Source organism: Sebastes fasciatus, chromosome 22 (assembly GCF_043250625.1).
Source record: "Sebastes fasciatus isolate fSebFas1 chromosome 22, fSebFas1.pri, whole genome shotgun sequence".
Lineage (NCBI taxonomy): Eukaryota > Metazoa > Chordata > Actinopteri > Perciformes > Sebastidae > Sebastes > Sebastes fasciatus.
The window spans coordinates 637,811-652,637 of record NC_133816.1 but is presented as its reverse complement, the minus strand read 5'-3'; the positions used below and the strand labels follow the sequence as shown (position 1 = coordinate 652,637).

The 14,827-nt window shown below is 39.5% G+C and overlaps 1 protein-coding gene across 1 annotated transcript in view; it reads left to right on the top strand.

Moving 5' to 3' along the window:
• Window positions 1-14,827, top strand: part of htr2cl1 (5-hydroxytryptamine (serotonin) receptor 2C, G protein-coupled-like 1) — a 245,508-nt gene that overhangs the window by 203,145 nt on the left and 27,536 nt on the right. Inside the window, 1 exon segment of the mRNA XM_074622871.1 lies at window positions 10,739-10,939. Coding sequence (XP_074478972.1) covers window positions 10,739-10,939 — 201 coding nt within the window.

Sequence of the window (14,827 nt, the reverse complement as noted above, 5' to 3'; positions counted from 1 at the left end):
TCACTAACATCACTATAAAACACGTCACTAACATCACTATAAAACACATCAGGAACGTCACTATAAAACACGTCACTAATGTCACTATAAAACACATCTGGAACTTCACTATAAAACACATCACTAACATCACTATAAAACATATCAGGAACATCACTATAAAACACATCAGGAAGGTCACTATAAAACACGTCACTAACGTCACTATAAAACACATCAGGAACATCACTATAAAACACATCACTAACATCACTATAAAACACGTCACTAACGTCACTATAAAACACATCAGGAACGTCACTATAAAACACGTCACTAACATCACTATAAAACACGTCACTAACATCACTATAAAACACGTCATTAACATCACTATAAAACACATCAGGAAGGTCACCATAAAACACGTCACTAACATCACTATAAAACACATCAGGAACGTCACTATAAAACACGTCACTAACATCACTATAAAACACATCAGGAAGGTCACTATAAAACACGTCACTAACGTCACTATAAAACACATCAGGAACGTCACTATAAAACACGTCACTAACATCACTATAAAACACGTCACTAACGTCACTATAAAACACATCAGGAACGTCACTATAAAACACGTCACTAACATCACTATAAAACACGTCACTAACGTCACTATAAAACACATCAGGAACGTCACTATAAAACACGTCACTAACGTCACTATAAAACACGTCAGGAAGGTCACTATAAAACACGTCACTAACATCACTATAAAACACATCACTAACATCACTATAAAACATGTCACTAACGTCACTATAAAACACATCAGGAACGTCACTATAAAACACGTCACTAACATCACTATAAAACACGTCACTAACGTCACTATAAAACACATCAGGAACGTCACTATAAAACACGTCACTAACATCCCTATAAAACACATCAGGAAGGTCACTATAAAACACGTCACTAACATCACTATAAAACACATCACTAACATCACTATAAAACATGTCACTAACGTCACTATAAAACACATCAGGAAGGTCACTGTAAAACACATCACTAACATCACCATAAAACACGTCACTAACATCACTATAAAACACATCACTAACATCAATATAAAACACATTACTAACATCACTATAAAACAAGTCACTAACATCACTATAAAACACATCAGGAACGTCACTATAAAACACGCCGTAAACGTCACTACAAAACACACCATAAACGTCACTATAAAACATGCCACAAATGTCACTATAAAACACACCATAAACATCACTATAAAACAAGCCACAAACGTCACTATAAAACACGCCAGCAAACGTGACTAAAAAACATGCCACGAACGTCACTTTAGAACACGCCATAAACGTCACTATGAAACACGCCACAAACGTCACTATAAAATGTGCCACAAATGTCACCATAAAACATGCCACAAATGTCACCATAAAACACGCCACAAACGTCACTAAAAAAAACATCAGAAACGTGACTAAAAAACACACCATAAACGTCACTAAAAAACACACCATAAACGTCACTAGAAAACACGGCGTAAACGTCACTAGAATACACGCCATAAACGTCACTAGAAAACACGCCGTAAACGTCACTAGAAAACACGCCACAAATGTCACTAGAAAACACACCATAAACGTCACTAGAAAACACACCATAAACGTCACTAGAAAACACGCCGTAAACGTCACTAGAAAACACACCATAAACGTCACTAGAAAACACGCCGTAAACGTCACTAGAAAACACACCATAAACGTCACTAGAAAACACACCACAAACGTCGCTAAAAAACACACCATAAACGTCACTAGAAAACACGCCACAAATGTCACTAGAAAACACACCATAAACGTCACTAGAAAACATGCCGTAAACGTCACATAAAACACGCCAGCAAACGTCACTAAAAAACACGCCAGCAGGCCGGCGTGTTCTCATTACTGCTTTTGCCGTGCGCATTATCGTATCATTCTCACACCTTTTTGTGCGCCCGGGCTGCACTTCCATGAACATGTCTCGTTTTGGGGCCTTTGTTGAAATGACTGATGTTGTTGTTCTTCTTGGGAGGACAGTCTCTTCAAATCAAATGTAGCCAGAATGTCTTTTGTTGTTGGGGGTGTTCATACAAATAATACGTAGCTTAATTCTAAAAGCAGACTGTATTATAAGAGACATTTAGACGGAGCATCAAACAAAGATGTTAGATTTTTAAATAATCAGGTCATTGAATGGTGGATTTCCTCAGAAGAACTAACCGTCAACTCATGTTGAATCCTGCATGAAGAGCAAAACGGTATTTTCTAACATTTCTGTCTCACAGACAAAAAGAAATTGCAGTTTGATCTCCTGTAATGACGAGGTGTCTGGAAAATGAGTTTTATTAGTTGATGTCTCAACTTTCCATTCACACTAATCTGGTGTCTTTCATTCATTCAACATCTGGCCATAAAGGAAGAAGAATGAGGAATGAATGCAATTTAGATTCATTCGGCTCTGTTTGCACAGTGATGAAACAAAGAAGTGGTAATTAAACACCGATAATATATGAAGTGAAGAAATCGCTCATGTTTGCAGGCGTGTGACATAAAGAAAAAACGTCACAACAGAATATATCTCACCACAAATTGCACCAGCAAACATGAAGTAAACAAATAAGAGGAATAAGATCAGAAGACAGAGGGCAGGGAGGATAAGTGATGAAGAAAATGAGATGGAACAAAAGCAGCAGTGAGGGAGATGAAATCTTATAGACTCATTAGGATGTGAGTAGAACACACACACACACACACACACACACACACACACACACACAGCCTAAAAGTATATGACCTTCAAGGCCATTTCAATCAAAGTTATCTCTCTGCGTTGGGCGCAAATTGGAAACACTCGCTGATAAAACACACATGTACGAAAAACATACACACACATTGATGCCGGGCGTCTCAGACAGCGGATTAATATGAGCTGTGTCATATTTGCTTTAATGAATAAGAAAGAGGAATGAGAGGGACTGTAATATGAAATACAATGAGAGAGAGAGGTAATTTAGCTGAGACAGTGCAGTAAATTGAACACTGCTCAGATCGATGGCTTGCTGCTGCTTTACCCTCAGACATATGAGAACAACATGGACTCATCTAAAGTGGCAATAGACACATTTTTTTCCCTTTAGCTTATCATTGTGAGGTAAATGTTGACTGCTTAATGTAATGTCTGTAGAATAATGACACTATCGGTGTTTAGATTGGTACCCTATAAGCTTCACTCTCACTATGCAGTTCTGCCACCGGTAAAAGGCAGAGCGTCAACCATTACACAACCAAAGGATAGCGCTTTTGATTCCCCAGTAGCTATTAGGATTTGGTAATATGTTCCAATTTTCCAACCGGCCATCGTCACCGGTGATTGCCGATATATTCGTGCAGGTTTGTGTGTGTTGTGTGGTGCACATCCCCCCTCCCTGCCACCATAGTTTCAACTGAGAGATCAGCTGTTTTAGTGGCGTAGCATCATTCAACACACTTCATCCAAACAGAAACAAAATAAAACTCTGTCTTTAAAACAGTCTAGTAGTCGTTTCCACATATCAACAACTCTGGCTAGAGTTCCATGTGTCTTTCTGCCCACTGAGCAGCGGCACAATGCCTCTTGTTCTTCAGATGCAGACCATTAAATTAGCAAAATAAAATGATGAACATCGCCCAATATACCGGTGACCGATATATTTGTCCGATCGCCCACTCCAGTAGCTATCCCCAGTTACCAAAGAGAACGGGGTGGGACCACGACGACGTTGCTATTTATTTATATCGTACTTTACTTTGCTAATAATGTCTAATGAGAGATGAGGACAAAGATCAGAATTCAAGGATTTTCCTTTTTATTGAAACATAAATGGCTATAAAATGTGCAATAATTACATGAAATAAATTACAGCCATAAAAAAATGAGCCCATATGTAGACCTATAAACAAGTGAATGAATAAATAGACTGTAGACCTGGCTTTGTTATCAATCTCCTCCGCTCCCTTTCAGTACCCGGTACAGCGCCGCATCAACGCACCACAAATAGCGCTATCTGTCTAATAATAATTCATGTTGATGCCTAATGAATGCCTAATGGATTACAATTTTTTTTTTCATCGGCTGTTTGAGATTTTTGGGTTATCTGTAACCGCTTATCCTGTCCGGGTCGCGGGGGTGCTGGAGCCTATCCCAGCTGACATTGGGTGAAGGCGGGGTACACCCTGGACAGGTCAGGTAATGCATATGTAATAATAAAAAAACAAAACTGTGCTTTTGAATAATGATTTGGACGTTGATTACTATGGCAACAGTCAAAGCTTCTAAGCATTGGGGTCAGTCTTAGCAGTTACCGTCCCCAGTAGCGGAAATGTGATTACCAAAGTAACTGTTGAGAACCAGCTGCGGTGTGTCCTGTGTTGTTGGTAATGCTAGGCTCTGAGGAAGACGGAGAGCGATCCGGTTGTCTTTGCCCAAGGGACATCGTAGACATCCTATCAGAATCGGTTGTCTTCTATGGCCAGCAATCATTTTCATTCCCAAGGCCAGCGGTGTCTTTTGGATCAGGATCAACTTCTGGCTGACATCATATAGTCCACTGATTGCCAACTGCTTCTGTGGTTGCCAAACAATATGCGGAAAGATTATTCCTATATTTTGTGTTTAGGAACAAAATATACAAGTTAGTAGTTTGGTTCACTATTTACAGTATTTAACATGAAAGCCCTTCTCAAAACCAGCACTGATATTTAAGACATTTCAGAGTAGAGTTACTTAAAAACATATATTTGTAGTGTGCTTACCTTCCTCTCCGATGAAATACAAAAACACAGACATAATTAAAGCTGCAGTAGGCAGAATGTTTTTGGCATCATCCCATAATAACCTTTCGGCATATTGTAATTCAAGTGTTCTGAGAGAAAACTAGACTTCTGCACCTCCTCATGGCTCTGTTTTCAGGCTTTAGAACTTCTAGCCCGTGACGGAAGACTTTGACCAATCACAGGTAATTCCAGAGAGAGAGCGTTCCTATTGGCTGTTCATTCAACAGAGTCAGCTGTCAATCACTCACCAACTCTGATCAAACGGTCAAACTAGGCAGCGCTGATCAAATATGAATCAAGTTTGACCGTTTGGTCGAAGTTTGTGAGTGATTGACAGCTGCTCAGAGACGGCAGCTGGACGGCAGACTCCAGATCAGCTCTGATTGGTTGTTTTCCTCCGGGCTGTGAAATCTGGCAGATGCCGTTAGGAGCACCAAAGGACACCAGAGGACACCGGAGGACACAGAGGACACCGGAGGCACATGTTTTTTTTTCCAGATTACCGGTCTCATGCACTACTGTCTGGATATAGTGACCGTTTTATAAAAATAACTTTTATTAATCATATTTGCTCCAATCTCACCTACTGCTGCTTTAATGAGATACTGGGACGTCCTACCACTTAAAAATGCATTTGCCATCAGCAGATATCTGGTACACCTTACTTGAACAGCAGTTTAAAAGCTATTGGTAACACTTCATTTTACAGGTCTGCAAATTTAATGGTAATTAGGTGATAATTTGCAAGTAACCTATTTGAAATCTCTTTTGAATTAACCTCAAAATGTATCGAAAATGACTTTATTATAAACATTATTTAATAATTATATTCCCCTATTTCCCAATAGTTGGTAATTAATTTAATACATTTCCAGGGAAAGAATACAAAGTTGATTGATACTTTTTATTTCCATGTCAGATAATAATTATCAAATAACTTCTTTGAAATTTCTTTAAAAACTCCCTGAATCATGCAATTTAGAAGTCATTTTGATAAATTTTGAGGTACATATTGAGGTAATTTGGCAGTAATTCCAATTAAATAGGTCACTTTCTAATTATCACCTAATTACTATGAAATTTGCTAATCTGTAAAATGAAGTGTACCAAGCTGTTAAATAGTAGGCTGAAATATACACTCATAAACATTTATCATCACCTCAAATCCCTCCTTGACTAATATCTGAGTTTTTAATCATAATCTCCCTGCATTATGCCTCAACCGTCACACTGGTTTAACTGAACATTCAGAAACTAAATTACCTCACAGTGCTGTTTTCTTTAATTGAAAGTTGAAGTATTTCATCAAGTGTTGAGCTGGAGCTGCTGACCAGTCTCTCACTGCAGTTACTAGAAAACCCAACACACCCGCGAGCCAGCTGAGTAACACTGTGTGTGTGTGTGTGTGTGTGTGTGTGTGTGTGTGTGTGTGTGTGTGTGTGTGTGTGTGTGTGTGTGTGTGTGCGCGCGTGTGTGTGTACGTGTGTGCGTGTGTGTGCGTGTGTGTGTCATGCAGTGCCCCCAATAAGTGTTTGACCTCTGGAAAGTTATGCAAGCTGCCTCCCACTCAGTCAGCAGCACACACACACACACACACACACACACACACACACACACACACACACACACACACAAACAAACAAGCGTGTGATTCACCCCACATACATCATACGTGCAGCCTGTCCTGTAAATCAGAGATGAAATTAAGGACTGTGTATTTATCTGTGTGTGTGTGTGTGTGTGTGTGTGTGTGTGTGTGTGTGTGTGTGTGTGTGTGTGTGGTCGCAGGTCTCGTCCTCCGTGAAGATAAATAGCTGCAGGCGCGGAAAGACAGAGAGAGACGGGTTATATATACAGTATATATATATATATATATATACTGTTTATATACTGTATATATATTATGGCAAGCCGTTCAGGAAATTATTATATATATAATGTGAAATTTTAGAATATTGAATGAAATCCCGAATATATTGAATGAACTATATGGAATGAAATCCTAAATATATGGAATGAAATCCTGAATGTATTGAATGAATCCTGAATATATTGAATGAATCCTGAATATATGGAATGAACCCCCATTCCATATATTCAGGGTTCATTCAATATATTCAGGATTTCATTCAATATTCTCAAATTCCACAGTATATACTGTATATAATAATTTCCTAAACGGCATGCCATAATATAAATATATATACTGGAAAAACAAAGTTAGTAAACTTGTGTTTGGTGGATTATTTCTCTGTTGTTTCAATGCTAATGGTCATTGTATTCTACATCGTTGGAAAGCCTGTTTATTTACCTTCGCAATGATGTCCAACTTGTAAGGATCATGCATTTGTGGGATGAGCAGCACAGCTGATTATGTGTGTAGCGCCCAAGAAAAATTTGCCAAAATGCTCTGCCAATGGTAAACAGTGTATTCTCATAAGGCTACCAGGAAGCCTGCAATGAGTGCCCTTCACCGTCAGGCCCGTTTGCGCTGGTGTCGACAACACAGACAATGGAACCTGAACATGTGGGGGAATGTCATGTTCAGTGATGAGTCCAGGTTCTGTCTGCCAAAGTTGGATGGCAGGGTCAAGGTCTGGAGACGACGCGGAGAACACTATGCTGATTGTTGAGCCGATCGAGTAACAGCTTTTGGTGGCGGCAGTGTCATGGTGTGGGGGGGCATCTCCCTCACTGGCAAAACAAGGCTTGTCATCATTGAAGGCCATCTCAATGCAGGGAGATATCGGGATGAGATTCTGCAGCCAGTGGCGATCCCATATCTCCACAATCTGGGACCTAACTTCATCCTCCAAGAAACAACACTCTCCCCCACAGAGCCAGGGTTATCACAGACTACCTCCACAATGTGGGAGTAGACAGAATGGAACGGCCTGCCAAGAGTCCAGACCTCAACCCAATTCAACACTTGTGGGATCAGCTTGGGCGTGCTGTACGTGTTAGAGTGACCAACACAACCACGCTGGATGACCTGCAACGAATCCTGGTTGAGGAATGGAACGCCATCCCACAGCAACGTGTGACCAGGTTGGTGACCAGCATGAGGAGGAGATGCCAGGCTGTTGTGGCTGCGTATGGATCTTCCACCGCTACTGAGGCTCCTGACGGTGTATTAAATGAATAAAGTGTAAAATTGCCAATATGTCTTGTTTGTTCCTTGATACTGATAGAGAACTCAATCATCCAATCCACCAAACAACTCAAAACAAGAGTCAGTACCAACAGGAGAATACACTGTTTACCATTGACGGAGCATTTTGGCAAATTTTTCTTGGGCACTACCCACATAATCAGCTGTGCTGCTCATCCCACAAATGCATGATCCTTACAAGTTGGACATCATTGCGAAGGTAAATAAACAGGCTTTCCAACGATGTAAAATACAATGACCATTAGCATTGATACAACAGAGAAATAATCCACCAAACACAAGTTTCCAAACTTTGTTTTTCCAGTTTATATCGCCTACAGTATATACTGTATAGACTGTAGGCGATATATATATATATATATATATATATATAGTACACGCCCTCTTACAAAGCTGACACAGCTGGAAATATAACACGTTCCCTTGATGTTCTTCAGTTGCATGTTACATTTCATTTAATAGTATATAATAATTTGAGTTATGAATGTGGACTGGAGAACCTTTAAGGAGAACACATCTCTCAGAAACAAAAGAAAAGATCTGTCCCTGAACATTTTGACTAATCTTAAATACTTTTGACGATACACTCACCTGCGATTTGGAAACACTGACATGAATTTATAATATTGGGAGAAAAGATCTGAATCAGAGTGAGATATAATACATAGTTTATGAGCTTGATTGCATGTGTGACTCTGAATACAGACGTACAGTATATATATATACAGTATATAATGGTGCATTCATGTGTCATCACATTTTTGGTGATTTTACTTGTAGGGCTTCTTCTTCACGTGCTTAAATCTGATCTTTCCCCCAGTGTACAGTACCTTCCCTGCTGGTGGGTAAAATAGTGCCAGGATATCATTTTAGCCCACTAAGCTGCCAGCTCACCAGTCAAGCTAATCAGTTTACACCAGTTTGAGAACAGGTTAACCCGTTGATTTAATCCTGTGCAAAACTGCTCCCAGTTGTATTTCTGTTATTTACATCAGCTGCTGGGCCGGCGTCCCAGGCAGCACGCCGGCCCGCGCCGATATAATTGAGGATGATTTTATTCCTCATTACCCAAACCGTTCCCCCTGTGGGGGAAGGGAGAAGGATTTCACCCTCAGGTATCAGCAGTCAGCAAAGCATCACCGACAAATAACGTCTGGTCGCTGTTAGCGTCACAAACTGTTGAGTTGATCTAATGACTGTGTTTCCTGTTAAACAACCATTTAACTATCAGCTGATGAACAAGTGCAACTCTCACTGTGCTGCCTGAACTGAGTCAGCACATTTGAATTCAACTGAGATTTCATTTAACCTTTAACCTTTATTTCACACCTGGAACCTGCAAAGTCGACACGTTTTCATTCCCAACCCGTCAAATACCGCCGCTTTGTCAGTGACCCCACTTCAAACTATGATGCTCTATGCACCACTCTGCATCAGTGTTGGACGTTTCAGGGACCGCGTGTCAGTTTTCTCTCATTACATGCATATTGTCTTTTCAAAATAAACGTCCAGAGTAGGTTTACTTAGTTTTTAGGTTTTCTTATGCCTCAAAACTACTTGATTAGGTTTAAACAACATAACTACTTAGTTAGGTTTAGGCAACAAAACTACTTAGTTAGGTTTAGACAACATAACTACTTAGTTAGGTTTAGGCAACAAAACTATTAAGTTAGGTTTAGACAACAGAACTACTTAGTTAGGTTTAGACAACAAAAGTACTTAGTTAGGTTTAGACAACAGAACTATTAAGTTAGGTTTAGACAACAGAACTACTTAGTTAGGTTTAGACAACAGAACTATTAAGTTAGGTTTAGACAACAGAACTACTTAGTTAGGTTTAGACAACAAAAGTACTTAGTTAGGTTTAGACAACAGAACTACTTAGTTAGGTTTAAACAACAAAACTCCTTAGTTACTGTAGATTTATGGAAACAAAACTACCCGGTCAGGTTTAGGTAACAAAAGTACTTACTTAAGTTTAGACAACAAAACCTTTGAAAAGTCTACATTGAGTCCTTGGTTGACGATTGAAAAGCAATTACAGACTGTGTTCCATATTTTACACAGTTTTAATGATGATTTAATGACTCACCATTGTTCCTGTGTAGGCGTAGTATTGTGAAATTAATCCGTCAAATCAATCTTTATCTTTATAATCAGCCTTTTAATCAACATTGTTTTTAATTATCTCCCATTTGTTTTATCCTCATCAGAATCAGCAGGATGCACCAAACCTGGAGTCTTTCACAACAGACACTGCAAGGCTTTATTCTCTTATCTTCCATACATCCATGTGCACAGAAACACATAGAGAACAGTATCTAATCCAGAGTCTAATGCATACTAATTATCTAATTTTACCCTCTACTCTCCGACTATAGAATTAAACACCTTTATGTAGTGATCTTAATCATAATAATCAGAGTAGTACTTGGAAATGCTGTAATCAAACCATTACCTTAACCCGATTCCTCATGGGAACGGGGGGATGCAGTGCATGTAAAGTGTGCTGTGCTTTGATGCACACTAATTAATTAAAGTTTAGTCAACCTGCATCTTAAGCCTTCCCACTCTAATGGCATTCACTCAGCGAGGCCCTGAGAACAGCTTGAACAGATCTAAATCACTGCTTTCAAAGACAACTGTGTATTATCAGCACTATAACATCACCTCCTCTCTCCTCCTCCAGACTACGCCTGGCCTCTCCCCAGCGCCCTGTGTCCCATCTGGATCTACCTGGACGTGCTGTTCTCCACCGCCTCCATCATGCACCTGTGCGCCATCTCCCTGGATCGATACGTCGCCATCCGCAACCCCATAGAGCACAGCCGCTTCAACTCCAGAACCAAAGCCATGATGAAGATCGCAGCCGTGTGGACCATATCTATAGGTCAGAACGCATCATATTCTGCAGTTTAATGAGTGATAGATGGATCAATGCATGCAGGCAAAGTGCAGGCATGGTTTAGGAATCATTTAACTTAGGTTTGTTGATTCCTGAGTGAAAAAAATTAATTGTAGTCACAAGTATAATTAACTAGATTACACTAAATCAATAGTGGCCAGATTTGCATGAATGCTTTCAAGAGGAAGAAGTGTATTGATTTTGGAGATACTTGTGACCTTTTCTCCGAAAGTGTCATACTGTCACTAAAAATGGCCTCTTTTCTTCAAATATGGTGATTCATAAACACAGCTAATCTCAACTGATTGAAAGAGACAAACACCAGATTGTCTTTCTATATGAGACATGATGGAGACTTAAAGGAACAGTGAGTCGCATTTAGGGAGATATCTGTTTCAGTATGTTTTCTTTAGTGTATAATCACCTGAAAATAAGAGTCACTGTGATTTCGTTACCTTAGAATGAGCCGTTTATATCTTCATGGAGCCGGCCACCATGTTTCTACGGTAGCCCAGAACAGACAAACCAAACTCTGGCTCTAGAGAGGGACATTCACATTTTCATGTTTTCGTGTCGGCCACCATAGTTCTCCTACACGCTTGGCACACGGGAGCCATATCAGTTTGGTGCAATCTGCAACCTCACCGCTAGATGCCACCAGATCAGACATACTGCACCTTTAAAGGGTCAGTTCACCCAAATCACAGAAAGTCATATTTGACCTGTTCTGGTATCTAGCCATGAAAATACTTTTGCTTTTCTTTAAGGTTTTAAGATAACTAATAGCTTAAAAACAATGTCTTTGTTATTCTGAATAACCCATTATCCAGGACTATTACTGATTTTTTTAAATATTACTTTAGGTTAAATTATCATGTGTTCAAAAAACAAAAATAAAGCCGGCCCATAGCGGTCCATTCCTGTGAACGCCTGGAAGGAATTTTTTCAAATTTGGCACAAACGTCCACTTGGACACAAGGATGAAGTGATTAGATTTGAACAGGATTCTAACAGGATAAAATGATGAACTGGAGACATTTTGGACAGACATGGATGTAAACTGCAACTTGACTTATTAACCGTTAACCGACAAGATTTGTGCCTCGCATGCAGCGGTGTACCAGCTGCCACTTTACCAGTAAAAGTCTCCACCGCACATTTAGTTTAGTTTAGTTTAGCAGGTTGTCAGCTGTGTGTCTGCCCGGCGTAACTGTAGCGAGTGTCCGCCAAACAGTATGTGTGTATTTGTGTTACGTTAGCAGCTCTAGCATTGCCGGAGGCTTCGTGCTCGCCGCCGCCACACACATACAGTCTGTCAGCGCGGAGTAACTTTAGCGAGTTTCCGACAGACCGTGTGTGTGTGTGGCGGCGATGAGTGTGAGGTTGTTGGTGGTGTTCTAGCTGTGAACGTAAGTGTAGCAGTGTGTGTACAGTTTATTTGTCGGTGAATAAATGCTTCAACTCCTCCGCTCCGCTCAACCGAGCTAAAGAGACAAGAGTCAACTTCCTGTATCGTGCAACTCCGGCTCCGCCTCTTAAGGTGGACTGTTAAAGAGACGAGCCGCTCCTCTGAGCCGCTCAGCTTTTGAATTAATTATTAATATTTCTTTTAGCCGTTTTTAACCGATAGCGTAAATCCGTTAAAATGCTTAATGTCAGTTACCGGTTAAACGGTTAATTATTAACATCCCCAGCCCATACCATCGTGCATCCCAAATTTGGTTGGATTCTCTTTTTGTAATTTAGGTAAACTGACCGTTTAATATTTTAGGGTAACTCCATTTTCAACTCTACACACACAAGATGTGTTTAAAATCCAATCTGTGTCAGAGAGCTGTTGATTCAGCTTCATGGTCATTTCTGAGGCTGGATTTGCTTCATTGGATTTTGTTTTACAGTGTTCCTGTTATTTTGTCCAGCCCCTATATGCCCACACAGATAGCTGGCAGATTGATGGCTGATATTAATTGTAATGATTTTTGTGATCCCCTGGCAGTATCTCTAAAGGTCCTATCAGCACACCTACTGACTTCCTGAAACACTGAGAACGTCGTCAGTTTGTCTGACAGCTTCTCGTTACAGCTGAAACTGATCTGCATCACTGACTTCTATATCTCATCACTAAAAGTGACTGTTAGGTTGACATTATGGACATTTTTCTAAATTCCATAGCTTTGCATTTTTTATTTCATTGATAATAATAATAATAATAATAATAACAATAATAACAATAATAACAATAATAACAATAATAATATTCAAAATAATAAAATACAAATAAAAAATAATAAAATACAAAAAGAAACACAAATAAAATATATATTCCTAGCATATTCCACAGCTTTGTATTTAAAAACAAAACAATACTTTAATCAAGGACAAAAGTTCAATCTCATTTGTGTTGGTTGAGAGAAAAATAGCCCAAAGTCCAGTCGTATCCCCATTATTATAAGATTAAGATTAAATATTAAGCTTGTTATATGAGATTAGCCACAGCTGGCCTCTTATGTTGAGGTGCCTGAATACATACTGGGGTAGGGGGGATCACCTAAACTGTGTCTCAATAATATATTGGTTTTGAGTATGTAGTATGTTCACACTTAAAAAACTGAAAAAAGTATAGTCAGTTTGCATATTAATAAAACACTTACTTTTTGAGTGTTATTCATTATCTCAGTTTACTGATGGGTCAATAGGTCAAGCTAATTTTGAATTGGAACAGGTCATTACAGTTCAAATTTGGAATAAAAGTGACTAATTCCTGCTACTGATGTGGCAGTAGCTAACTTCCATTACGTTTCATCAGTATCATTTTTGACTTTTCTGTTTGCTTGCTAACTACAAGTAGCTTTAATAGAACACATCACCCACAATATGACAATCAGTCTATCCAGCCCTGTCTCCCCAAAAACACATTCCCATACAACTAAACTGCATTCTCAATTATGTTTGGAGGGAAACATATTTTGTTGTGGATTAAGTTTTTCTTTGACGTATCACAAATAAGTGAGTAAGGGATGTGGAACAATGAAGTTTTGTCTCAATGTACAGCGTTAACCACATGTTTAAAACTGTTAGAAAGTGCTACTGTCATCTGCAACAAAATATCTTTCCCTGGAAATGTAATTGAGAATGCAGTTTGGTTGTGTGGGAATGTAATTTAGTAGGAGACAGGGTTGGTATATAAATGACTCACCCTGCGTTACCTTGAATTTGTGAAGAAAACTTTGTTTTTCTCTCATGCCTCCACGGTGAACAGAGAATCAACAAATGGAGAAAAGTCTTGATGAATGGAAGTAAACGGAAAGGCCATGTTTAACAACAGCAAACTTCATCAAATCACAAACTCTCACACAACTCGTGCTGAATAATCCAAGTCTCATTTATCCAGTCGCATGCTCACTACTTCCCTAGCTAAAACTTTACTGTTTAAAACATTTCACTGACACTGATGAGTAGGGCGCCTGCTCAAGTGTGAGACTGTTTTAAATAGTAAGGTTTTAGTGAAGATACATGTGTTTGGGCAACACATTCTCACTCCCAACTCGTAATAATGGCGCTTGGTCAGTGCCCCTCGGTATCGCAGACCAACACACGGGGTACCCCTCTTGCGTTACTTTTGGACGGACCAGGGACGGCGTGTCAATATACGCTCGTTACATGCATAGTGTCCTTTCAAAATAAACTTCCGTTTTCTCAAGAAGTTAGGTTTAGGTAACACAACCACATAGGTAGGGTTAGGAAACGGTCGTGGTTGACGTTAACTTCACTGACTAGTGACTCCTGAGAATCAAGGGGCTGCAGATACCGACGAGTCAAAAGACTGATGTGACAAAATAAGTCAACGTTACTTTTAGGGCGATTTCATATTAG